This window comes from Falco rusticolus, chromosome 3 (assembly GCF_015220075.1).
Source record: "Falco rusticolus isolate bFalRus1 chromosome 3, bFalRus1.pri, whole genome shotgun sequence".
Lineage (NCBI taxonomy): Eukaryota > Metazoa > Chordata > Aves > Falconiformes > Falconidae > Falco > Falco rusticolus.
The window spans coordinates 56,089,725-56,116,855 of record NC_051189.1 but is presented as its reverse complement, the minus strand read 5'-3'; the positions used below and the strand labels follow the sequence as shown (position 1 = coordinate 56,116,855).

General features: G+C 37.2%; 1 protein-coding gene across 7 annotated transcripts in view; it reads left to right on the top strand.

Moving 5' to 3' along the window:
• MIB1 (MIB E3 ubiquitin protein ligase 1) overlaps positions 1-27,131 on the top strand; it is a 101,624-nt gene that overhangs the window by 9,651 nt on the left and 64,842 nt on the right. For all 7 annotated transcript variants that reach the window (XR_005102975.1, XM_037379125.1, XM_037379126.1 and 4 more), the window contains exons 2-11: positions 1,159-1,330; positions 4,034-4,163; positions 5,942-6,046; positions 13,080-13,146; positions 17,197-17,401; positions 19,002-19,185; positions 19,501-19,645; positions 20,822-20,955; positions 22,001-22,108; positions 25,788-25,985. Coding sequence is in view for 6 of the 7 variants with exons in the window: in XM_037379125.1 (XP_037235022.1) it covers positions 1,159-1,330; positions 4,034-4,163; positions 5,942-6,046; positions 13,080-13,146; positions 17,197-17,401; positions 19,002-19,185; positions 19,501-19,645; positions 20,822-20,955; positions 22,001-22,108; positions 25,788-25,985 (1,448 nt within the window). In the remaining variant the exon portion in view is untranslated. The remainder of the gene's footprint in view (positions 1-1,158; positions 1,331-4,033; positions 4,164-5,941; positions 6,047-13,079; positions 13,147-17,196; positions 17,402-19,001; positions 19,186-19,500; positions 19,646-20,821; positions 20,956-22,000; positions 22,109-25,787; positions 25,986-27,131) is intronic.

The following is a 27,131-nucleotide window of genomic DNA, read 5'->3' as shown; positions in this document are numbered from 1 at the left end:
AAGGCATTTCCTTCAGTTTTGCTTCTCCAGCTGTTGATTTTTCTTCACTGCAGGTGGCTCAGCTGTTGGACAGAAGAGGCTAATTCATTTATAGTGAATTTGGCAGTCATTTTCAAAAGCATCCCCTTCTGGAGGGGACAAAACATGTTCTTTTTCCTTACTAATTTCAGAGTGGTCTGGGGTTTTGGCTGTTTTTTTAAGGGTTACTGAGAGAATTCTGTGTTACACCAGGCTTTTACTAGTCATTTTTATCTTGTGCTACAGACTGAATGCCAGTGCTTCTCTCTTCTATTACTCAATTTTTTTCCAAACAGAAGCAGAATTTGTTGTGGGTTTTTTGTTTGTTTGGTTTTTTTTTTAAATACACTTGTAGCTGTTCACGGTATTTAGAATGCGTGGATGGAAACTGTCTGTGACTGATCCCTTTCACGCTGCTATAGCTTGGCAAAACTGTAGCAGTAAGTAGTCTTGAACTCATTTTTTGTGGAAAACTGGCCTGAGCACCTGCTGGTGGGTTACATCTGGTCTATCTTTGACACATTCTTTTGGGAAAAAAGCCAACAACCTGTATAAAGCAGTAAAATGCTTCAAAAATCGTAACAGATTTTCATGAAGCTAATGGCATCTATCCAAGAGAGCTTGATTTTCTCCTATACAAAAAAGAATAGAGATAAATATTTTTTTTTTTTTTTTTTTTTTTTTTGGTACAGTGGAGAAGATAAGTCAGTGATTTTCAAACTGTCATGCACAGTTGAACACAGTTGCCTTTGTGGTACAAGGTGTGTTGATAGTCTTAATCCAGAGATAAAATTCCAGATTGCATGTATATTTTGAAATACACATTTCTGACCCTTTAACTTGTAGTTAAAGGATTTCTTATTTTCTTTCTGGTTTTTATAAGTGGAAGAAAAAAAACATAGCTTTCTCAGCTTTTAGAACTGAAAAAAGATAGAATGTTTCAGGAACAGACAACTGAAGATAGGAGGCAAAGTCCATTATCTTTTTCCCCTCAGCCTTACAAGCTAATAGGGTATCCTTAGCAGCCTTTCTTTATGGTGAACATTTTAGTATATTGTTTCAAATTATAATAGTGCGCAACAGAAATCTGTGTGGTGACATAGTAACATTGTTAGGTTTTTTTTCTTTTTCTCCCCACAGGCATCAAGCATGATGGGACTATGTGTGATACTTGTCGACAGCAACCCATCATTGGCATCCGATGGAAGTGTGCTGAATGCACAAATTATGACTTGTGCACAGTTTGCTATCACGGGGACAAACATCACTTGAGGCATCGTTTTTACAGAATTACCACACCAGGAAGTGAGAGGTAAAACATAATATTTTTCCCCCATGAAATTAAATAGGAACAGTTAATTGTGGTTAACTTTCAAACTACAGATTCAGTTACTGAAACTTGAATTAGGTAAGATAGTGGCTTAGGTGTAGATTCTGTTACTGGTTCTGACTCTTTGTGAAGGAGGGTAGCTAGGATGGATCTTTGGAGCTTCGAAGACATGGAAATTTTAGAAAGAATGGAGTAGAGTAAAAAGATATGATTATTCATTTTTTTTAACCCCAGTGCAGTCTTCCTAGTTTTTGTGTTATTATATAGCAACTTTAAAACAAAGGCAGTTATCTTTACACAATGTATAATCACAAAATGATTTTTCAATGAGTTCCTGAATGTGAATGTTTAATTAGGACCAAAAATGGTGCAGACAGATTGAGGGAAAATACCCGCCTTGGGGGCTATGAAAAACAGAGTGATCAGGAGACAAAACCTTTGACTTGAACTGCTTACACTGCTCACTACAGAAAGCAGAAAAAAGATGCCATGAAGCATTGTTCTACCCTCACCTTTTGGTTTTCATGTTCTTTTCTTAAGCATCAGTTCTTGTCTCCCAGTGAAGAATTCTGAACAAAATTAGCATTTAGTGTGTTCCTGCATGGCTGTTCTTCTGTTATTGACCTTAAGTAACTTGTCTAAATGCAAAGCCCTTCTGTGTCATGATTTATCTACCAGTTAAATGAGAACAGCGATACTTGCCTGTTACTAAATACTTGGAGAGCTACAGTAAAGCACTGTGCAAAAGCTATATGCTGTGCTATCATCACCTGTGTGGATAACTCTCCAGGATGTTCTTTCATTAAATCATTGGATCCCTTTTTTTAGATATGATACTCTGTTAAATGTCACGTGTGTAATACAACATTTATATCCCCTTCTTAGAGATGTAAGGCTTGCAAATGTGTAGTAATTCAGTGTTGTGTTGTGCTTCTGTCAGTGCTCTTACAGTTAAAGGAAGTGATCAGAGCACACAGAGTTCTCGTATTGTGTCTTGTAGGGACTGTGCTTATTTTCTCAAACATTTGCCTTGAAGTTTAACTGTGGTTCAAATGCCTGGATCAGTGGCTTAGTCAAAAAGTAACTTGTATTTTTTTTGAGATTTATGCCAGCAGATTTAGGTACCAAATAGTATGATAAACTGGGTGTCTCAGTTGTAATGTTTAGTGCAGAACAATACTTAGAAGTTGGATCCAAGAGTAGGTGGTGATGGGTTAGTGTAATTAATAGAGAATAGGTAACAAAACACAAACCAGTTTTTCTATTTATTTTTTTAAAACCTCATTGCTCTTGAGAATGCTGCCAGACTTTTTATATAAAAATATTTTATATTAATATGTATATTAATTTATATTAATTAATAAGAATTGCAGGAAGTCTTTTACATCTTGTCACATTCTCCCTATCTTTGTTTATTCCCATTGAGCTCTGTTTTGCAACTCTTATCTAGAAGGCAGCTTCATCTGCCAAGGAGCTGTTTCTATTGGATAAGCTTAGCTGAGAAAAATTGATTAAAGTTTGAGAGAGGAGAAAAGGGCAAAGCTGTTGAATTTGAGGGATATTTTCATAGGAAAAATGGTAAAAGGCATCTAAGGACGTTTGGATGAAGGAAATCGTAAGCTCTATGTGTTTTATTCTTGTCTGGGATATCATATGGGCAGCATACCAGAGTAGTGTATGTTGGTTTTGTCTGTTTTGTAGGTGTTGAGAACTTTGTAAACTGCTGCTATAAACAACATACCGGTTTGTTTTCTACCACTTTTAGCCATTTTTATCTAAGTAATATAAAATACTTCTATGTGCTCTTTGCATTGATTCCAACAGTTTCACTTTCCTGGTCTGCCATCTGCTGGATGTTAAAAATTTAGCAGGAGGGCTGATACACTTTCTGAAGATGTCAGGAAACATTCAGAATTTCAGCTGAAAAATACTTTTGTCTGACAACATTTTCCAGGCATGAAGTAAGAAATCTGGTTGCGTGCAAATTTGTGGCTTTTGAGATAATTGAGAAGTCAGGAAATTGTTGGTCTCTTTGTATTTGTAAGATAAATACTCAGGAACTGTTCTGTTTGGGCTCATCCACTTCAGTCCTGTTGAAGTCAGAGGGAAAGAAGAGGTTTGCTTTAGAAAAATTACATATTATGACTTAAAAAATGGATGCTGATATATTTAATTAAATTTGCCAAGATATGCTCTAAGAAGTGCGTACAAAATAAACTAAGACATGGAGGGGAAAGAGATGTAGTTCTTAATAGCATAATTCTGAATAAAAATAGCAGGGCAGTTGCAGGACAGTACTGTTGGCCTAGGGACATCTAAGAGAAACAGAAGTGTGTTGCTTATATGACTCTGTGTTTCTTCAGTGATTTCAATGATATGAGTACAGATCTATATGTAAGTTGTTACAAGATTGTTGCTGGTAGTAGGTAGTTTAGAGAAGAAATTATCATTAGAATGAAAAACTAACACATACAAAATAAATGAGATTTGGAAAGGTCATGGGTTTTTGTCTTATGGGCTGCTGTTAGAGTTGATAATTGAATGGATGCGATTCATGCACTGAAATCTGCATTTGTAGGTTTATTTTTGTTTCAAGATGCTTTCCTTCCTTCCCATCCTCAAAGATTAGTTTTCCACTTTCTTTGTTATCTTGACGTTTGTGGGTTCTTCTTTTAATAACTTCAGGGTATTGTTGGAGTCTCGCCGTAAATCAAAGAAAATTACAGCAAGAGGAATCTTTGCAGGTGCCAGGGTGGTGCGAGGAGTTGACTGGCAATGGGAAGATCAAGATGGTGGGAATGGGCGTAGAGGAAAGGTAAAAATAAATATGGTTTAAATAAGATGATGTGTTTCTGTATGCTCATGTAATAGTCTCAGTGGCCTTCCTAACTGTAGAGTAAAAATATCATCATAAAAACTAGTATTTTACTTTGCTGGACATCTTTAAATCTTGCTCTGTTACGCTCAAGCATCTAGAAAGAGGAGGGGATGTATACCATGAATGGTTCTCCTAAATTTAAATTTACATTTTTACAATACCAGCACTAAATTTTCAACACTGCTAAATTTTTGTCTTGGTTGCTCTGTTTAAGAGTGACTTGTTAAAACATTAAGATCTTGGACATATTTCAGCACTGGTATAAAAACAGCTCTTGAGAATTGCCCTTTCTGGTCATCACTGCGTTCTGTAGTCTGCTGCGTGTGGGTCAGCGCATTTGTGTATGGCTTGCACTTGGCTTTCAGTGCTTGCACCCTGGATTTTTGTTTCTCAGCTAATAATTATAGGGACTTTTTCCTGTTTAAATTTAAAAATTTTGCAAGTGTTGGATGTGGATATTATATTACTGGCTTAGCTCATTATATGTGAGCATGTTTGATGTAGTTGTATAATAAAAATACTTGGATTTGAAGATTGCATGGGATGATATGTTGCTAATCGTAATCTTTGCAGATTTTCTGTTTACAGCTTAAATTTACCTTGAGAACTAATGAAGGCTTATTAAAAGTCATAGGGAGTGTAAAATATACTTTTATCAGAAAACATGAAATATTATGGAAGGAGAATTGGATGCCCTTATGTCTTGGTGAACTGATGTGGTTGTTTTGTTACATTTATTTTTAGTACACTTAAGCAGTATTTAAAGTAAAGTGAAAAGTTCGTGAATAAGATATTTAGCCTGTTTTATATCCTAGATATTTATGGAAGCATTAGGACTTTGGAGGATTTAATTTTGAATTTTATTGAGAGGAAATAATAAATTTAAATCTCTTAAAGCAAGAGATACTCAGTGCAGCTTTTTTCATCTTGATTATTTACCCCTTGCTGTGAATTTGGCAAGTTACTTTGAAATCTCTGAAACTCCGCAAATTAAGAGTCTTAGCCTTCATTGTCTGCTTTAAGTACTAAACTTGAATTAGTGGGATTATTTGCAAGCTGAAAAAATGTATAAATGCATATAAATATTTTTAATGAGGAAAAGCAGATGGTATATAACAGTAACAGCTTTTAAATAAATACAAATAAGAAAAGACAAATTATGGAAATCGATTATTTTGAATAATGGAAGTGTTTTCAAGATTTGGTGCATGGCCTCATGATTTCAGAAATGTCAGGGAAAAGTGCTTTTCACTCTCCTCCTTTTGGACTGCTGTTAAAAAGATTGGTGCTGGAAATAAAACTGTCTCCTAACATAGTCTGCTGCCACCAGACTAATGCAGGTTAAACCAGACAAATTGAAGCAATTAAAATAGTTTTCATCCTGTTTTTCTTAGTAAAATGCTGCTGCTAGTAAGAACATGTGAAAATCTGTTTTATGGTGCTTTAACAGTTCAGATTTTGTTCTTATGCACTTAGGTTGCCTACCAAATACACAAAAGAAAAATAGGCCTACAAAGTATATATTCAGGCTCCCATCTTACTAAGACACCTAGGGAACACTTCTATCAAATAGAAAACAGCTTCAGAATAAATCTAAAGTCCATAAAATTGCTGTATCCTGAATTACTCTGAAGAGATGAATAAAGTTATAAGTTCTCATTGTGCTTCTAAGTCTTTGTTCTAGAAACAATTTTCTTATTTTTAAAAATGAATAGGTAACTGAAATCCAAGATTGGAGTGCGTCAAGTCCACATAGCGCAGCATATGTTCTTTGGGACAATGGTGCTAAAAACCTTTACAGAGTTGGCTTTGAGGGCATGGTAAGTATAAAAGAACACAAAGGGTAAAATGCATAGTGGGGGAAGGGTAGTAAGAATAACTTGTTGTGCTTTATTATCCTGCTTTTGTAATATCCTTTGTCAGTTTGCATGCTGTTAGTCAGGTCATTGTGAATTCAGCTGTATGGATCATGCATATGTATTAGTAAAAGAAATCTGATCTGGGAATTTATAAAACATGAATAACTTAAAAGTTAAGGGCTGGTTTCTGCCAGAGTATGGTAAATTTTTACATCTCATACAAGATTATCTTACTGTGCTACTATTGTGCTTAAATTAAAATTCAGAAAAGTAAAAAGAAGCTTAGTTACAAACTTTTTGAAGACCTTGTTTCTTTTAACTCCTGAACTCTTCAGCACACTTCAAATTTTGGTGTGATTATTGCAAGATTTGCAGGTTTTAAATTACTGGCAACACTCGGAATCCTCTTGAAAGCAAATTTTTTTTTTTCTTCTTTTTTAAACGGAAAGGTGTTGAATGAAGTTACAGTCTTAATTTGCTTTAGCACTAAATTTTTCTCTTTTAACTTCCTGGCTTCTACAGCTACTTCTATAGCTTTAGAGAGAAAAGGTTGGAGTCTGACCTATAAGTGCCTTCTGTTTCTGGGCTTTGTTATCCTAATGTGGGTCAGGGAAAGGTTACTTTGATTATCAGCTGTTTATAACATCTTAATTAGCATTTTCTTTGCATGATTTTTGTTTGATACTGCAGGGAAAAGTCATGTTAACTTAACGTTGAAGAGTTGTCAGATGTGTATCAGTAATAAAATGTTTAACGATGAGTGGTCTGCTCTTTTGAAAGTAGAATATGTTGCCTTATAGCTTCACTTGAAATAAAGTTTATTCTTAAAATAAAAAATAAATACTAAATACCACTTGCAGTGAATATGTATTTTACTGTCAGGTTTAGAGTGAACATCTTCAGTGCAGGTCAGTTTTTCTGATGCATAAGGATATATTAAGGATGAAATATAAGTCAGTATTGAATTAGATGCTTCATGGTCTGTCTGTCCCATTCTAAAGAAAATTCTTTAACTTTCCCTTTTGTCAGTCTATATATGCAGCATGTTGTAGTTGGTATTTTCTCTCCTATTTGTGATGCATGGAAAAGGAACAAAATTACAGAATAGAAGCTGTTATTTAAAGCTCATGAATAGACTGTCAGAAAGTTCATCTAAAGTTGGGACAAACTTGTTTTGAGACTTAGAAATCGGTTAAGAACATTCAGAGAATGTGGAATCAATGATAGGAGTATGTGGCCCTGTAAATACAGCTGGGAAGAGACCCCTGCTTGCAAATGAATAACAGTTGACTCAAATGCAAATGGTGCTGATTAAAGAAACACAGCTTATTATTGTAAGGCAGGGTTGCTTGTTTGATAGCTGACAGGCTGCATCTGGTTCTCAAAATTAATCTATCTGGCCTGTCAGCTTTTTCTTGGGAGAGATGAAGATTGGCTGGTGGCACAGCAGGTGCTGGCTGAAAACTTGCATTTATTTGTGGTCAGATCCTTAGTGGATTTGTTTGCTGTTGCTGTGTTTACATACACAGTGGATAAGAGAGGTGCACCTTGCCTTTCTTTGTGAAACCTGTCATTTAAATCTGGAAGTTTCTACTGCCACAGGCCACAAATTCCCAAACTGAAATCTGTTTCTATGATGCTCTTAGGTTGAATAATGCGTTCCCTGTGTCTGTAGTAGGAATAAAGTACTGTTGGCTATAATATTATTATTGACACTGCTTGCATTTCATATCTGTATATTCAGATACTAAAGCCAGATGGAGCTGCTAACCACATTACCTCCTTTAGGAATACGTGAACATACCCCTTTGCAATAAAAGGATATGCTATGTGGAATTGGAGAGTTAATGAGAAGATTGTGATTTAGCTTTTTGGACTTGTCTGTTATTTATTTCTTTGCATCCTTGGCTGTGTGATATGAAGCTGGTAACTTCCATTGGTTTTCAATAAGCATTATATTCTACTGCTTATTAATAGAATGATTTTGCTGTAAAAACTTGAAACAGTACCATCAGCAGGAGTGCCCTAAATCAGTTTTATCGGGAATACCAGGAATCAGTTTTATGCTATGAAATCTCTTTGCCTTTTTTGCTGTGATTAACCCCCTCCTTTTGTTTTTCATTATGGAGGATCTTGCTTTCATCTGTGTAGCCTCTGAAAGAACTGAAACTAGTTATCTGTCATTGTCACAGTAATCTGTAAGCCATCTGTGTTTGTGTACTTTTGTCCACAAATTCTGAATAATTGAGTGCATAAGGGAAAATGAGAAGATTCCTTGCCCTTGTGTTTTTGATGTTGCTTAAAACTTTCTTATTCTGATTGACACCCAATGTCTGTTCATCAACATTTGGGTTACCCAAAGATAATCCTTGAAATTAGAGGATTTTAAGAATAACTGAATGACTTTTTTTTTTTTTTAATAAAACCAAGGTAAATGTCTTAGCATGCTAAGCATTTCAGGAGTGTGTTACAAAATATATAGAAATGTGCTTTCTGCTGCAATTACAACTGTTAGATCTCTAACATAAGCCAAACCTTCAGCTGTAGTCTTTTATCTTGGCCCCATTATATTCAGGATTAGGGGTTTAAGATGGAGCAACAAGTATCTTCATTATTTTGTTAAGTTCTATCTAGTGCTGATCAAAACTTATTTAAAGCACACAAATGTGAATTTGGGCTGCTTTTACACATTTGGCAGATGTTTTCATTACATTATTCACAATGTAGCCAAAGTTAGGTGGCTAGTTGTTTTGGAGCCCAGAGAGAGAGGGAAGATTTTTGTATACTTTGTGCATTTATTTGCACTTGTCAGCAGACTTTGTTTTGCTTCTTGTTTATGTAGTCTTATTCCTGTACATATATCTTGCAGTCTCAACCAAGCCATGTTTTTCATCTCTCCATAACTGAGTTGCTTAGAAACATATTTCTGTTAAGCAGAAACATACTTGCTGATCCTTTTCCAATTTTATTATTTACAGTATTAACCCACAGGGAAGACTTGAAATTATTTCCTTCAAAAAAAGAAAGGTTACACACTGAAAGTTTTTATAAGTGCCTATAATAGATAGATGGTATGATTATAAACTGTTCACTCGGGATTTGCCTGAGGTCTGATCTCCTTTGTAAGAAGCTGTTGCTGTTGTTTTTATACCTCACGCTTCTTTGTCATTTCAGTCACTTTCTCTACCATCTTCTATTTTCTCTATTTATTGATTTCACTTTTCTCAGCTTCACGAAGGTGAAAATTATTTGAGTTCATTAAGTTCGAAATATGGCATTTCTTGTAAACCTTTAGCTAAAACTTGAGGGTTTATCCAGTCCCTTGTCTTAATCAGTTGACAAAGCAGCATGCACTGGGCTTTCTCCATTTGCCCTGTAAAGGCTTATTTCCTTGCCAAAAGCTCTTGTGAGTTTAAAGACTTAAAATGACCTTTAAAGGATGTATTCATAGCTGCCTCAGACACCTGCAGCTGTGCACCATTCCTGCTGCTGTATCTGTAGATGAGTTTTAATTTCTCTCCAGGTATTGCTGCTGGTGTTAGAGATGCTATTTCAGTGACCCTGGATCAAACATGCTTCTTAGCAGCACACCTAACTTTCTTATCAAGTCTGTAGACTCCCCTCCCTGATGGATGGCATTCCATATTGATTGGAATAACTTCATAGTTATTCCAGTTGGCAGCTGTTCCTTCAGCGTTGTTTTGCTTTACAAGGTCAAGGATGATGGTGCTTTTACACCATCTGCCAACACTGCTGACATTGCTGTAACGTAAATTTCTGCATTCCCTGAAGTTTTTATGATGATGAAATTGACTTACCGTCCAATTATACCATTGAAAGAAGAGCAGCAAAATAAAGTTGCTTTCTGTATTTCGAGTTTGACTGAGCTGGAATGCAAACGAGTTTTTCAGCAAGTCAGAAGGTAGATGCTGGACCAGTGTTCTCACTGTAGGCAAAAACCATTATTACCCACTGCTCGTGCATCAGCTGTTATTACTGATCCGAAAGTCCTGCTGTGCGATGTTTTGTGCTCATGCTCTTCCTTGAGTTTTCCATTATAATGATTTTCTGCTCAACTGGGGCTTCTGTGTCTTCTCTAACTAAACACAAATTCCACAAAATCTATAGCTTGCTCTTCTGTTTCTTGAAATAATCCTCTTCGGGGTTCATTGATTTCTCCATCAAGTTAGTATGTAAAAGCTTATGTTTTGTTTTCATCTTTGCATGTTTCCACCATGTGTTTATACCCAGCTTCACAGTAGTTAGTTAGTTCTTTTTCTGTGCACAGTGTCACCGTGAGTCTAAAACATGCATTATAACATCCCTTGTGTTTTGGTACATTCTCGTTTGCACTTGTACATCTCGTCTCCAAATGATCTGCTATTTCAGTCCATGTACAAGACTCGGAGAGACTCCTATAACTGGAAAAGCCCCAGTGGGGTTCTCTGAAACGCGGTACAGCAGAGCTGGCCAAGCAAGCACGAGAGCTGGAGCAGCAGTGCACTGGCAGCCTGGTGTGGCTGGGCTTCGGCTGTGTCTGTGCTCCATCCTCACTAGGGGGGCCTCAAGCCACACAGTCCCCATGGGAGGATGACCAGGAGCTTAACACTCCTGATTTTTTACTTAAACTACTTGGGCAGGAGAAAGCTTGTTTTCCTTTCCTGGTAAATACAGTAGTTGAGTGCTAGAAGTAGAATTATACTTGCTTACCCAGCTTTCATGGTACTGAAGTACAGCTAAGTACTGTTTCCTATCTTAAAACTTTAGGATATTTTTTAGGTTTGGTTATGGTTTGTAAGGCATTTGCAGGCCTATATCCTGTTGATGTTAATTTTCTTAGTGCAGTTTGTAAAGTTGCTGAAGGAACTGTTTGCTGTATATAGGTGTTAGTTTCATACTGCCTTGATTGCTGCCAGTGCCTCACCTTTCTGTGCATTTTGGGTCCTCAGTTTTTTCATGAAGGCTGATGTAAAAGAGATAAACATGTTGCCTTGCTTTTTTGTAGTACTTAGATCAGACTCTTGGTTTGCTCCACAGTGATCTAACATTGACTACATCATGTAAGTGAAAGGAAGGCAGATGTGAAGCTGAGGTTGAACATCAAGCTACCACTTAGTTTTGCAACCAAGTATATCATTATGCTCCAGAAATAAACTATGTGCAGAGCATGGTACAGGCAGGGTAAAAAGAGAGTGCAGATTTTTAGGTTTCTGGATTTGTTTGTGTTTGGTTTATTCCTTATAAAATTTAAGGCATCTTAACCTGCTTCCTAATAATTTCTGCTGTGAGGTAATAATTAGCCTTTTACTGAATATTTTATTTCTTCCGCTAGGTTTTAGACATCAGCCTGCTCTGTATATTAACGCTTGCTGTAACTCAAGCAATCTTTCACACAGATTCTGCCTGGCTGGGAGGAGAACAGTTCAGAAACCCTCCCCTGCTCTGTTCTTCATGCTCTGAAAGAATGTGAAAACAGTTCTTGCATGTATGCCCCTTCTTGACTCCTGCACGGACAGCTGGCTGTTGCGTGACACGGAGAGTTTGTATTCAGTGGGTGAGACCAAGTGCTCCCAGGCACATTAAATCTGGGTTGGTCTGGGGGCATGAATGCAGTTGCCATCTGGAGCAGCCCCTTTGTCCTGGGCTGAGTTAAGCCTGGCACCTGCCCGCCGGGCGGCAGCATTTTGTGGCAGCCCTGCTGCTGGCAAGCTGCACAAATGCTTTATCTTTCTCAGATTTCCTACAGAATCTGGAGCCGCTAAATCTCAATATTTTCATCTGGCTGTTTTCATCGCTTTTTCAAAGTGACAGTACATTCTTCATAGATCAGGATATACACTGAACTCCGTATTGTGTCTGGCCACTTAGCAGTTACAGGTCACTGTGGGTATTGTGTTCATCAGTGCCTTGATGATTTGGAAGATGTGAGAGTGTTCATTTTAATCCTTTTGCAGGGGCACAATCTGTCATTTATTCGACATAAATAAATGTCTTATTTATTTGAGAATATACAAACTCGAAATACAGAAAATCTTGGGTATGGGTAAAATAATTATTAAAGTATTTAGTTCTGGTTGATTATATCATAACAACCACCAATCCTCTTATTTCCTCCCCCATCCCATAGAATATTCTGACACATTTTGAAGTTTCCTGTCTCCTTCCCAACTCATCGTGCACACAAAATGCCCTTTGTTTAGTGAGAATGGTTCCATAAGGAGCAACGGCAGATGGTAGCCATTTGGCTTTAAGGGTTACACAGGGGAAAAAACTAGAGGAAAGGAGAATTATAGGAACTGCACTGGTTTTATGAAGAGGAGTGGTTGTCACACTTGAAACTCTTGTTTCTCGGTTAACATCCAGCAGAGTCTTTCTGGAGGATGAGTGTTAGAACTTTTTTTAAAAGGTCACATCACATTTAGCTCAGCATTTTTTTTAAAAAAATAAAGTAATATCCTTGTGTTCCGTATATTCCTCCTAACTGGAAATTCTTCATTTTTTGGAGTTTAGGTGCCAGGTTTTCTCAAAGTTGTATCTAATACACCTGTCAAAAAGGGTTGGGAAAAGAGGGCAGCACTGGCAGGCATTAAATGATAGGTAGGTCCAGGAAAGGCTGTAGCCTCGAGCACTGTCTGCAGGTTTAGTTTTGGTTTTTGTTTCCTTGCTTGTGTTCACAGACTTCTTTTAAGAGGAAAGATAGCTATAGAACAATGCAAAGGAACTTTGCGTTACTTTAATACCTTTCTTTTGACTTGAAAATATCTCATCCTTTATAGCCTTTTATATCGCTAAAGGTTATTAAAATCTTTGAGAGTGTCAAGGCTGATGGATTGGAAAGTATTTGAGATTTTCTGCATCAGTAATGAATTCATGGGGTATGGTTTTTGTACACATAATGTTCAGCCTTTCTAAGTTAAGTGTATTTCAGTTCTAGTTTCATTGACCTGCAGACTCAGTCAGTGAGGACTAAAGTTGTCTCAATCTCTCTCCGTAGTCTGACCTGAAATGTGTCCAAGATGCAAAAGGAGGCTCTTTCTACAGGGACCATTGTCCTGTGTTAGGTGAGTTGAAAATAAATTTATCTTGATGTGTGTTAATTATACATAGTCTGAATTTCTTTTTCCTCTTTAAATGTCATCTAAAAGGACTGTTTTTATTAGTGAAATGGTAGCATTTCTATGTATTCATGATAAATTGTAATGCTTTTCTAAATGTATTTGGTATCTGTGTGCCAAGTGGATGGCAAGGGAGCGGTTAAGTTTTGGCTAAGTAATAAATCGAGTCATGTCTTGTGCACTCTGTTTCTATATATGAAGTATATAGAGCGAAACATAGCTGTGCATTCTTATCAGACTGTCTTAAGTATTCAGATGTTCAGTGAAGTAGCATGTACATGGCCATAAACAGGAGTCATTCAAGTGTATGACTCTAACCTGTTGTTTTATACTAATACTAGTATATGTTGTGAGATCTTGGTTGAGGTTTTCTGTTATCAGCTATTGCACTGACCTATTCATGTATGTCTTAGCTGGGCTTGTAGACATGTGCAAAGTATAAAAAATAACTGCCATGTATTTCGGATTTTAAAATACGAGCAAATTGGGATAAAGTTTATAGACTGTTGGGCACAATTTTTTATATTATCAATGTGTGTTTCCTTGGCAAAACACCTAGTCATAAAACGGGACACTACAGAAAATTTTGCTTTTCTCATGCTTTCCTCCAATGCATAAAAAAAACTTAGCTGGTAAAACTGTCTTTTCTAAAGTGATGAGAATTCTGTCAACTAGTCTTAGTCTAATTCTTTGCACAAGTACTTAAAGTATGACCTGCAAGCACTGTTCTTTTATTAACAGCATAGGTGAAAACAGTAATGGTCTGTTTTGTTTATGAGACAAAAAAAAAACAAACGGAGAAGTCACTTAGCTATCTACTGTCAAGTAGATGAATTGTTTGGAAGTAAAAAGCCAAGGCAGTCTGATTTTAGTATCTTGCTTCTGTACTTAAAATCAATTTTGTTATTTTAGTCTGACATGAATAAAAATAGCAAAATAGTAATAGGGTCTTACTGGTTCTTTATTACAGGGGTAAGCTTAGGTTCTTATACATGCCCTTTATTCATTTTAGTTCTTGCTTTAAAAGTAGGTCTGTTTTCTGCAAGTAGCTTGCTTTTAGAGTGATAGTGTACTTGGGTGCATGAATATTAATCATTAAAGATAGTAGGAGACTATGCTTTGGTAAATTCTTCCCTTTCCGCTATATTAAGTTGTTCTTAATAGATGATGATGAACTCAGTTCTTCATTCTTGCCACATTATGCTCCATCTTCTCAGTCTTACTCTTTGTTAGAACATCTGTCCCTTTTATTTGTCTTCTGAACGTAGTTCACAGATATGTTCATGCTGTGAATTTAAATGTATGCTTGGATTAAAAATGAGAAGGTTATTTTTGAAGGTGATATTTGAAGTGGAGTGTAAATAATATTGCAACAGGGGCATGATTAATACAGAGTAGTATGTAATTGGGGCAAAGTACTGGGACTGATTTTGTTCAGTACCACACTGGAGATGATGGTGAGACAGAATACAATCCCAGACAATTTGCAGGTGACAGCAAGTTGGCAGAGGGGTGTGGTTGAAAGTAGAGCTTTATTCAGAAGAGCCTTGTTTGGTGAGTGAAGACCTCATGGAGTTCAATCTGCAGTGCAGTTTTGCACTCGGGTTGAAATAAGCCTGTGTACCAGGGGTTCCCAGACTGGGAACTGTGAATGCCTGAGGGAGGAGCCCTGCTGAGCAAGACCTGGGTGTTGCAGTGAATACCAAATTAAATGAGACAGCAGTGTGCTGTTATTACAATTACAGCCCACTATGAAATTTGCATTATTAGGTGGATAGTGGGCAGCAGGATAGGAAAAGCTGTTAGGCCCCTCTTATCGATGGTGGCGAAGCTGTGTCTAGAATTCTGTGTCCTGTTTGTACCATTGTCTGTCCATCTCCACTTCCCTCCCTTTCCAGTTCTGAGAAAATGTGAAGTCTGATAATGGCCTGCTAAAGTCGTTCAGAGGCTGAGAGAGGACATTTGTAAGGCGGAAAAGCTGGGCTTGTTTAGTGTGGTAAGAAGCAAGTGGAGGAGTAATCAACTAGCCACCTACAACCACTTGGAGGGTGGTTGAAAATGATGGCACCAAAATTTCAGTAGAGGCAAATGCCATAAAAACTAATGGTAGTGACCCTAAGGCTACCTTAAGGTGACTTGAGAGGTTCAGCCTCAGATACTGAGGAAATTTCGGTTACACCTACAGCTCTGTATTGCAGCACTTTTTATAAAGAGTTACTTGGAGAGATTGTGGAACCTTAGCCCTTGAGGGCTTTCAGGACTCGGATAAGCAAAGCCACAGCTGACCTCAGCTGGGTGTTAGTTCAGCTTTGTGTGGGATATCAGACCAGGTGACCTCTAGAGATATTTTCTTCTGACTAATGCTTCTATAATTCTTTGCTGTTATATATCTTTTCCTTTCTTAGGCTTTCCTGTCCCATCAGGGCAGTCTCTGGGATATTTGCTGTCTAAGTTTTCTATCTAGTGCGTTCTGTATTGGTAGCTTTTCTGAAGAACTAAGTCTTCGACTTTGTCCTCTGCAGAAGTGACTGTTTGGGATGTTACGTGTGTTTTGTAGTGATGGTGAAGGGTGCAGAGTGAAAATACTGTTCCATCTATAGGTTTAAACTGAGTTCTATAAACTATAGCCCTAAACCAGGGGTCCTCAAACTACGGCCCGTGGGCTGGATACGGCCCCCCAGGGTCCTCAATCCGGCCCCCGGTATTTACAGAGCCCCCCGCTCCCCCCACCGCCGGGGGTTGGGGGGGAAACCAAGCAGCCGCAGATGGCTGCCTGCCACTTCATCCGCGCGCCGGCCCCCTGGTTAAAAAGTGTGAGGACCCCTGCCCTAAACTATAGGTCCTTTAAACTAAGACCAGGACAGAAAGAAGTCACCAGGTGGTCATAGAAGTCAAAGTCCCTTGAATATGAGCATTTATTCATGGCTTTGTTTTCCTTCTCAGGAGTTTATTCTTCGGTAGTATCAGATTCTCTTCTTTACCACTGTGTCCTTTGGAGACTTAGTGCTGCCAGCTCTGCTGTGGCTTTCAGGCTCTGGAATCAGCCTCCCTTCAAAGAATGTTTTTGTCTTTGTGTCAGGCCATTTGTTTGTACTTCCTTATTGTTGCAGTACAAGGACCCTTTCCCCATTATTACCTTTTGCTTGGAAGAGGAAAAGCAAACATTTCCCCCCTTAGAGACAGCAGTGTTACTAAAGGAACTCTGCTCATGCTGTCCTTTGTCACTGATGTTGCCGTTGAACTTGAAGCTACATGACTTCTGCAGTTGTACTCTTTGCTGTTCTGTGGATGGTACCAGATACCATCCTCTGGTTCTGGCAGTGAGGAGGTCCACAGGTGTGTTCTCTCATCAGTTGACGCAGCTTGATGAGTGTGCATGTATACCATTTCTCTCCAGCTAATGAATTTTTACTATGTGACGCATCTTTTGAAAGCAGGAATTATCCAGAGAGAATGTTTTAATTTTAAATTTGCAGGTTGGGTTTTGGGTGTGTATTTTTTTGCTTTGTAGTCATCTCCCCACTTAAAAGGTTAAAGACTATCATTGCTGGTCATTCTGGAGTTAGCCAGTGCTTTCTCCACGTTCAAGGACTGACCCAATTAAAAACCACTTTCTGTAGACCTTCTCTTATCTTTCAGCCTCTGAATGGGTACATGGCACTTCGTGTATGACTTGCATAAAAGCTCTGATAATTCTGAATCTAGATGTCTAATGCCATATGATAGCTGTTACCATCACAGCTAGAGCCCATAGTGAATCCTGGCATAAGTACTTAGCATTTGCCAGTGTCATTGCTATTTGCCTTGAAAACTCAACAAGAAACACACAATCCCATACCCCGAGGTTCAGAGTTTTTTCACCCTTTTTCACTCTCTTTTACCTATCAGCCACTACAGCTGCAGAGGCATCAAGTCTCAGTAATTAACATCTGTTCTTTAAATTGCATGGAAAATCAGTTGTGGTTATGTGAACATTTTCTTCTCATTCCATTTCAGGTGAGCAAAATGGTAACAGAAACCCTGGTGGGCTGCAAATAGGTGACCTTGTAAACATTGACCTTGATTTGGAAATTGTACAGTCTTTGCAGCATGGTCACGGAGGATGGACTGATGGCATGTTTGAAACTTTAACAACAACTGGAACAGTTTGTGGCATTGATGAGGATCATGACATTGTAGTACAATATCCAAGTGGCAACAGGTTTGTTATATTGCCTTCATCATTGATTCTCTCAAACTTCCTTTGCCTTCAGCACTTGTGATCACTTGGTAATCTTTCTGTTCTCTTTTTATATCTATTAAGATTTCCTTGAGAATTTTTACATTCCTTCTACAGTGTGTAATGAGGACTTACCTTTAAAGATGCTTTAGTGGAAAAATGTTCATTGCCTCTCTCATTTGGTACAAGTTTGAGTCCAGAATAAGGAATGATGTTCTGAACGATCTGGTTTCCAAAATGTCGTATTTTCATCAGTATTTTTTTTTGTAATTACAAAGTATCCCATGGTTTCAAGAAGAATGGTAATTGCAGTGCATTGCAGGTTTTCAGAAAAATGGGTGGTCAGGTGACAAACTACTTATGTTGGGGATCTTGTCTAATATTAAATGACCTTGGCATGATCTATTTCTAGCATTTTGTTATTCAAAGGAGTGTGGTTTATGTAAATATGGACCAAGAATGGGAAGTGCTGGGAAAGCTTTTGCCAAAACCACTCCCTGCAAGGAGTTTGGGTTTGAAGTTTGATGAGTTGCATCTATGCCAACAGGACTCAAACCCAGCTCCTCTACAGCTAGGTCTGATCTTATATGTCCACATGGTTTTGTTTTGTCTTCCTCTCAAGTATTTGGCTTATCTTTAAAAAGCAGATGATGAGTGGAATATCATTTCAGTTGCATCTGGAGACTGATCTATTCAGTTTGTCCAGAAAGGATTAACAGTGTATTATTCATTCAGGCTTTCCCTCAAGATATTTTTTGTTAATGTTGCAAAATAATGCAAAACAAAGCTGTTCTTGCACCTAACACAAGCTGAAGGGATGCAAGTGGCTTTTCTTCTGACAGTCGTGGCTGCAGAGCCAGTGACAGGAGATGCTGTCCTGTGGTTTCCTCCCTGACTTTGCCCTTTATAGACATTATCTGATGCTTCTTAGCTAGATCAGATAATAGCTGAATGAAAGTCATCCCCAGACCAAATGGCACATAAAGGAAGGATTACCATATTACATATTAGAATATAACTCGGCGTAAAAACAGCTAAATGCCTCTAAACTGGTAAGATTTATAGTACAAATTAAGATAGCCTGGGTAAAAATTGAGGTGTATATAGAACATCCATTTAATTGAAGAGTATTTTTTATAACTGAGGTGTTGCAACTTTTGACCTGGGGGAGGGGACAAAATTCGATGTTCTTCACATGTTGTTTCCTGGCAGTCCAATCCTTTGTGAGACAGCTTGGATCTTCCCCTTTTCCATCAGAGTAGTCTCCTTCTCTCTCTGGAAAAATAAAACTGTATAGCTACTTTCAGGACTGTTATATTGCTGTCAGCTTGCTTCCCCTTAAGCAGGATATTTTTTCATTGCTTTTACAAATGTACATCTCTGAAGATCACCCTGGAAATATTCAACTAATGAGCCACAGACAAGTTTATGGACGAAAAATGGTTAACAATAAATATGCCAATAGTATTCAATTGCAGAAAGTTTGTAGGCATACAAAGCAGAATCTTTTCCAACAGATAATTTTTAAACATACATTTCATTTTGCATATTTAAAATATACTTTAAATGTTTCATTGTCTAGGTGGACTTTCAATCCAGCTGTTCTCACCAAAGCCAATGTTGTCCGAAGTGGAGATGCTGCTCAAGGTGCAGAAGGAGGTACCTCACAATTTCAAGTGGGTGACCTTGTTCAAGTGTGCTATGACTTGGAGCGAATCAAACTTCTTCAGAGAGGTCATGGAGAGTGGGCTGAGGCAATGCTTCCAGTAAGTAGTTTTACCATTTTGTGAAACCAAACATAAAACTTAAATAATATTTGTAGTTACGATTGGTAATAATACCTGGAGGTTGTATGAGTCAAAGTGATTTTCTTCTAAGTTAAAGAAAGTGTGTTTCATCAAGCACAGTGTAGTACTTGTGTGGATGTAGTAATCTGCTTAGCCTGATCTTCGCTAAAAGTATCGGTGACTGTACTATTTAAACAAACGACTTCATAAAATTTGTGACTTAATGTAAAACATTCAGATGTCTAAATATTTTATTTTTAGTAGTATTTGCGTTTGACACTGTCTTTAATGCAGACTTTAGGTAAAGTTGGTCGGGTCCAGCAGATCTATTCAGACAGTGACTTAAAGGTAGAGGTTTGTGGGACATCTTGGACGTACAATCCAGCAGCTGTCTCAAAGGTGGCATCAGCAGGATCTGCTATAAGTAATGCATCTGGTGGTAAGTTTGTAGAATAACCAGTAACGTACATATGGCAAGTATTTGTATTAATTAAAAAATTGTTAGTAAGTACTGGTACGTAGTTTGTGTGCAAGGTTAATAATACTCAGGCTAATTGATGTTAAACATTTGAGAAAGACACAAGAAAAAGCGTGCAGTTGGTACAGAGATGTTGGTGGTTGTTATCTTGATAAGGTGCAAAAACTCCAAATTTGGGTTCCTGTTTGGCCACAGTGCAGGTATGTCTTTGGAGGTCTGCTCTGAGGACTTTAAATAATTGGAGGGAACATTAGATTGGAATAGGGACTAGGGCATGAAGAGAGAATGTCACTGGCTGTAGCAAGCAGACTGCTTGTTTTAATAGGTGGTATGGGATAGCAAGTGTAACAGAGGGATCTGTTGCAGGCAGTTAATGGGCATTATATTCTTTCCTTAAAATTTCTGTCTTGAAATTTAGCTAGACATCCTTTGACCAATTACAGTAGGATATTTTTTGTCCATGTAATCAGGTTTCAGTTCTTTTGAACCTGCCCTTATTCATCTAATAATGAGGCAGAAAGACTATCCAATGTGTTTTATGTTCTGTTGGCTGTTTCACAAATCAGTTATACTAGAATCTTTTTTTCCTTTTCTTGTTCATAGCTAGTTGTTTTTTCCTCTTGGCATATTTGCTTTAATGCCACAAACCTTTCTACATAGTTTTCTAGGGTTTTTTTCTAGGGAGGCATTGATACAGTGAGTTTTTCTGCAATAAAGACAAAGTCACAGCGCCCATAAAACTAGCTAGAAGCATAATATGACTTAGTGTTTCAAGTCACAGATACAGGGTATATAGGATATACCCTAAGTTGATTTAACAGGCTTTTTAGCCCTCTAAATATGTACATTAATGTTTTTATACCTTGTCCCCACCTTTCTATATTTTGTGGTAGACAAGTTATTGTGGTTCAGTCAACTTTGTTTTGAAGTCTCTGATGTGACAGTCTCAACTGTCTAAAGGGTATTGGTGTGTAGCGCTTACTCAAAACTTAGTAATAACTTAAGAGCTGCCACGTTATGGTGGTTTGTGCATTATTATGTACATGCCTTTAGAAACATGACAAATTTAGCTGCTATTTTTCTGTTCCTGTGTGATTAGAATTGTAATTTTTATGCTCCTTTCTTTAATAATTATAGAGAGATTGTCTCAGCTATTGAAAAAATTATTTGAAACCCAAGAATCTGGAGATCTCAATGAAGAATTGGTTAAAGCTGCTGCCAACGGAGATGTTGCTAAAGTGGAAGATTTGCTAAAGAGACCAGACGTAGATGTGAGTGTTGTGTTTTGGGAGGACCTGTTCTGGGGACCTGTGAGATTAAAGGACGTGAAGCTGTTCCAGACAGTTAGTAGTCTGTCTGCATAGAAGTAATACAGCTAGTTCCAATTCTCCCATTTGTTGTTCTATTAAATGTTTGGGGGTGTGTGAAGATAACACTTAGACTCTTTTTCACCAGACAGATTTTGTGTTCTGTTGTCTGCTGTGAAGTAAAATACTTTCCAACCTCTGTTTGCCAGAGTCAGGGCAGGGAACCAAACTCCTAAGTGAAGAACCTTCAACTTCTTTTGGTTCAAGTGGGATAGAAGGAAGGAGGGTAGATTTTGGGGCATTTTTTATCCCCCAGTTGTGGTTTTTGTTTTGTTTTTTTAACTTGTCAGGTAGATCATCTAATCTGTTCTGTCAGATTCCTTTCACCAACTTGTCTAATAACCTAGTACTGAAAAATCTTAAAGAAAATGCTTAAGAATTGGCATTGGAGTCCAGTTGGATCAAGTCCTATATTTGGACTTGGTTCAGGGAGCATGTTTTAAAATCACAATGGGATGTTTTTCTTACTACAGCAGTAGTAATTCTTGCAGATAAGAGACTTATATCTGAGGACTGATATGTAGCTCAAGATTATACAAAACATGGTATTTTGTTCAGACTAACTTCTGTTGTTGCCATAAATTACAGAATAAGTTAAGTATGCTGTAGAGGACTGGTATTGTTCTGAAACCTGTTCTCAAAGTCTTGCCTTTACAGTAGCCCAAAGATGAAAGGTTTTGATCCAACTGTCATTAAAGTCTTATTGTTTGAAATCCGTTTTTTGCTTCGTTCCTTCTATCTAGGTAATGCTATAGAAACAAAGTAGGGAAGACTAGGACATCATCTATATGTGCAGAGAGGCAGCTGTCTAAAAACTGTTCACTTGATACTTTCATATGTGTGCTATTCCTTTAAGTTTTCTAATACATTTGCACATACGCTACTAAAATGTCTCGTAGGTATGTGTGTGTATCCTGCAACTTATCTCACAGTATTCGTATGCTTCCAGGTAAATGGACAATGTGCTGGACACACAGCTATGCAAGCCGCTAGTCAGAATGGCCATGTTGACATTTTGAAGTTGCTTCTGAAACAGAATGTGGATGTAGAAGCAGAGGTAACTTAATATTTCAAAATAGACTTTGTGTCTCCACAAGTTTTAAACTTTGCTACATACAAAAATAACAATTCTATTGGAGTTGCTGCCTTCTCAAATGTCAGTGAGTGGAAAAAACTCCTTTTCTTACTGTGATTACATTCCCAAATTAACCTCCTGCTAACAATATTACAGAGTCAATATCTAATTCTTTAGCACATCTAATTAAGTGAAATACAATGCTAATATAATAGAGCTGTATAAGCTAGTATGTGATGGTAGTGGATGAAGCCCCTTTACTTTCTTTATTTCATTTCAGCAGTAGAATGCAATAGGCTAGCACAGTGCCTATGGCAGTCAGAGAAAAAGATGATATTGGATGCTACATCTCCAACTTCAGATAGTTGCTATGCTCTTTATGTACAGTGTTTAGTTAGGAGAAAGCTTTCCATTCTTAACTAAAGCAAGTTTGACCACAAAGTAATGACAATATCTTTAGGTAGGATAAATCTTTCAGCTGTGGGTTGATGTTGTTTTTTAACCTCCAACAAAATGGAAGGAGTTCTTTTATTTAAGTTTTTCTAGAATTATTGTTTGTGAGAAAATTATCTATCAACATACTATGATATTTGCATTTTAAATTTATTTTGCCTCATTCACTTTACACAGATTGCACTGATATTGCAGCCTTTGCTCCTTCTGTGAAGCACAAGAAGGATATGTCAAATTTCTCTAAGAATATAACTTAAAGCCTAACAGAAGGCTTAGAAGTTAATAGTGTGCCCAGTCATTGTTTGCGTAACAAAAAAATAACTTCTCATGCATGGGCATTTAGTGTTATATTGTATTTGGTATACAGAAGTTACAGTGTTAAAACTTTACAAAGCAATGATGTAAATCTTGAAACTAAAATTATTTTCATATTCACAGATACACCGTTACTTTATAAAGGTCTTCTGCCCAGTTTTAAAGATGGCTTAAATTTGCAGTACGTACTTGCTGTGGTCAGATTTCTGTGAAGTAGTTTCATTTTAGTAGTGCTTTCACTGCAGTACATACCATATACTGTTACAAACTCGACTAAGCTGCTTTTCGTGTGTAGTATGGAATCAAAGCTGCCCTGTTAAGTGGTGGACTGATGCTTTCTTCTCTGGTATAAGGAAAGGTTAGAAGCATTAAGAGAGGGAAATAGAAGCACTGCTTTAACAGCTTCAAGATAATACACCTGGTGATCTGCTAACAGAATTGTTAAGAGTTCATGTTTGCTGAGGCTTCAGAAGTATTGTAACACTGGCATTAAAAAAAAATGCAGGGGTTTTATTTGAGTTTTCAAACCTTTTTCATGTAGTTGCTTAAATGAAGGTGGTATTCCTACTTAATTGCATTAATTATTACAATGTTAATCATATATATTACATGATTAGATTAATGAGGCTGTTTCAGGCTTTAAAAAATTTCAGCTTTTAATATATTGGTGATGTGAAGACCTAGCAGAACCATCCCATTAAGCAGAGAGCAAATAGTATGTTTACCTCACTGTTGCGGTCTGTGGCATGGAAGCAATGGATAAAAATCCTTATTTTGTCTGCTTTATAGCTAAGTTGGATACATTTACACTTCTAGTCACTGCTGCAGAGTATATATGTTCATGATGACATTTTCTGGGTATGCCCTCATATTGCTGTCTCCTCCGTGCTTATGTCTCTGGCTTAATATAGAGTACAAGTGGCCTCTGTTGAGTCAGAAAATGTTACTGACAGAGCTCAAAAAGCCTTATGTAGGTACTACATAATAAAATACATAGCCTTTCAGTCTGTGGAAATTATGGGTATCAATTATTATATTGACAATACTGACAATATTGTTGGCATGTAGAACTATAGTGCTTTTAATATTTAGATTTCTAGCTAAATACAAGTCTTGGGACAGAAGCTTAATTACTTGCTAGCTTTTTCTAGGTATAATATGTTGCTGTGTAGAAACTACACAGTGAGATTTACCTCTTGATCATTTGTTTTGAGGCTGAGCTAAAAAAAAAGGCATGTGCTTTCTTGGACCTCTACTCATTAAAGCAGGAATTCTGTACATTAAGATTTTATAAAATCAGCGGTTTGCATCTCAATATTGAAGCATGTTGAAACTGTAAAATATTTATGAATTAGATGGGGTTTCATCAATAACTATCTTGGTATACTTTGCAGACTGCAAATATGAAAAGACAAATTACCACATACCTATGAAACAGTGCTCTGTAAATGTTTTAGCAGTTTAACTACTGTCGTGCTCTTGATAAGTTTTGCCTCGTAATGATCTTTATAACCAGATGAGAAATACATAGACTTCCCATTTCTGATCCCTTCCCCTTCCAAATAGGCAAGCTTTGGCTTCTTTTGACTGTTTGTTGGATGTGCCTGAGAAGGATTTCTGCTGTCTTAGAAGACAATTTTGTAGCATGAATTGTTTTGGAAGGCATAAAAATACAGTGTTTTCAAAAGCTATTGAAGCTGCTGTTGTTTAGCACCCTGATAGTCTCAAAAAATGTATTCATATTTCCAAAAAGATTTATTTGATGATTGGCAACCTCTTTCCATCATGTTTTTGAATGCTGTAACTGGTGTCATTGTCATATTGTAATTCTGTAAATACAGTTTATTCTTGGAACTAGTAATGTCTGCCTTGAAGTAAAATATATTAGAAATGTTTCATATAATAATAAACACTTTTGAAAGACATTGCTGAAGGCAAAGCAAATTGATGAGAAACTAAGCTTGCCCAAGAGACATCCAGTGCACCCTTGATCATGATTTTATCTCCTCCTTACAATTTTCAGTAATTTTTCTCCATTGTCAAATTAAATCCTGCAAATACACAGTGATATTCCACTGTAAACAAAAAATTAGTTGTAACTTCCATAAGCTAGTTTCTTTCATTGAAACCTGTTATAGACCTTCCATTTTACTTTGAGCTTTTTTTTATGCTGTCATTAATGTTGATATAACTTGATTAATATTTTAAAATGTTTCATGTAGTACGGTCCGCTTACCCAGACTGACAAATTTATGATCTCCATATCTTAATTCTCTAGTTTGGATGAAACTGAATTTAATCAGAGCTCGAATGCTGTGAATCATGGTCAACATGGAATCAGAACTTCTAATTAATTTCAGCATCAGTCCCAAATTGCCTTTGGTAAAGGTTTATTAACTGAAAACTAAGACATATATAATAAACCCTAATAAATATGAGCGTAATCATATGAACAAGGCAATTCTCTTATACCATTATTTGGAATCTGTAACCCTTCCTGGGTTACCGGAAGGGTTACCCTGGGTTAGTGAGTGTAATGTTTTTTGGGTTTGTGGGTTTTCTGGTTGGGGTTTTTCTTGACAGTGGTTGTTTTGTAGTAGAAACCCCAATGAATCCAATCAAGTTTCTGATTAATAAATCACAAAGATTCAGAGCAATAGCTGTATGTGATATAGAATACCACATGTTACAGAATATCCATTCATATACGGACAGACTCTTCATCCTCTGTTGTAGTTTGAGCAATTATTTTAATTAGGCATTTGAATAATACCGTGGTTATCTAATTTTTCTTTAAAGAAATCAAATATGCACAGTTGTTCAGTTTAATGTTCTTGTTCAAATGCAAATGAACTGTAGAATACACTGGGTTAAATTAGTGTTTCTGCTTTAGGACAAAGATGGAGACAGGGCTGTCCATCATGCAGCCTTTGGTGATGAGGGTGCTGTGATAGAGGTTTTGCACCGAGGCAGTGCAGATTTGAACGCTCGCAACAAACGCAGGCAGACTCCACTTCATATTGCTGTCAACAAAGGTCATCTGCAAGTTGTGAAGACTTTACTGGACTTTGGTTGCCATCCTAGTCTCCAGGTAAAGTAAATATTAATGTAGATTCACTTTTCAGCTACTGAATTTTATGATCTGCTGTGTGTAGATGCTGTTTTGTAGGTGATAGAAGAATTATGGAAAATGAGATTAAAAGGAATGGATCTTTTGAAGTTCTCTTCCTAGCTTCCACCAGCATGTGATCAGCTGTAGTAAAAATGCTATTAAATCTATCTGTTTTCTTGACAGCTAGATAGGCACCTGATTTATTCTAGTCAGTTAATGTTAACTGGTGTTTTCACAGACTAGTTACCTGTAATTATTAACTTTCTTATCAGATTAATTCCTTCTCTGTTGAATTTACAGCTGTTGGCTCCTTCTGCAAGATACAGCTTTGAATAGTTTGGCTGATGATACTGTGGAATGTTTCATTAAAAGAAACCTTTTTTTCAGAACTGATCTATCATTGGTACAACTGTTTAGCTGGATTCTCTTTTAAATGTTCAGCCTTTTATCTAAAAAGCCCTCATGCATAGGTCCTGAAGTACCATAATTTCCCAGGGAGTTTTATTTATAGTGACTGTGGCAGAAGCTGTAACATATGAACGCAACCTTCTGTTGAGAAGGTAGAGTTAGAAACCTGCTATCAAATAAGCAGACATCTCCATTCTGCGTGAGCTGAAGGCAGCCACGTGCAGTGCCTTAGTGAAATGGGTAAGTTTGAAGAGGTTTGCAGCAGAAACAGAAAGCTGTTAACATTCTGGACAAATCAAGATACACAGTAATAACATGTTTACCACCTTGTTTTGCCATGCCGATAATCAGTGATGTTTCTGGAGCTGTATATCCACTCTGAAAAAAATGAGCAAACTTTCTTGAAATTAGTGAATATAGTGATTGTTTATTTATCTGCTTCCACTTGGCTTTGTAGGTTTTGATCTTGCTGAGGTTGAGCAGTTAGCCAGCTAATGTCCATCCAGACATTATTTAGTATTTGTTGAACAGTAGATGTAACGAGGAGCCTGATGTGTTGAGCCCAGTAAAGGGTGACTGTGTGTCATATAATCATGTATGGTACATAGGCAGCCAAACGGGATGTGCCCGGCTTCAAATTATAGAAGTCTGTTTGAATTGAACAACTCAGTAGAATCATGCTATGAAACTCCATCTGGGCAATATAATTGCCATAGA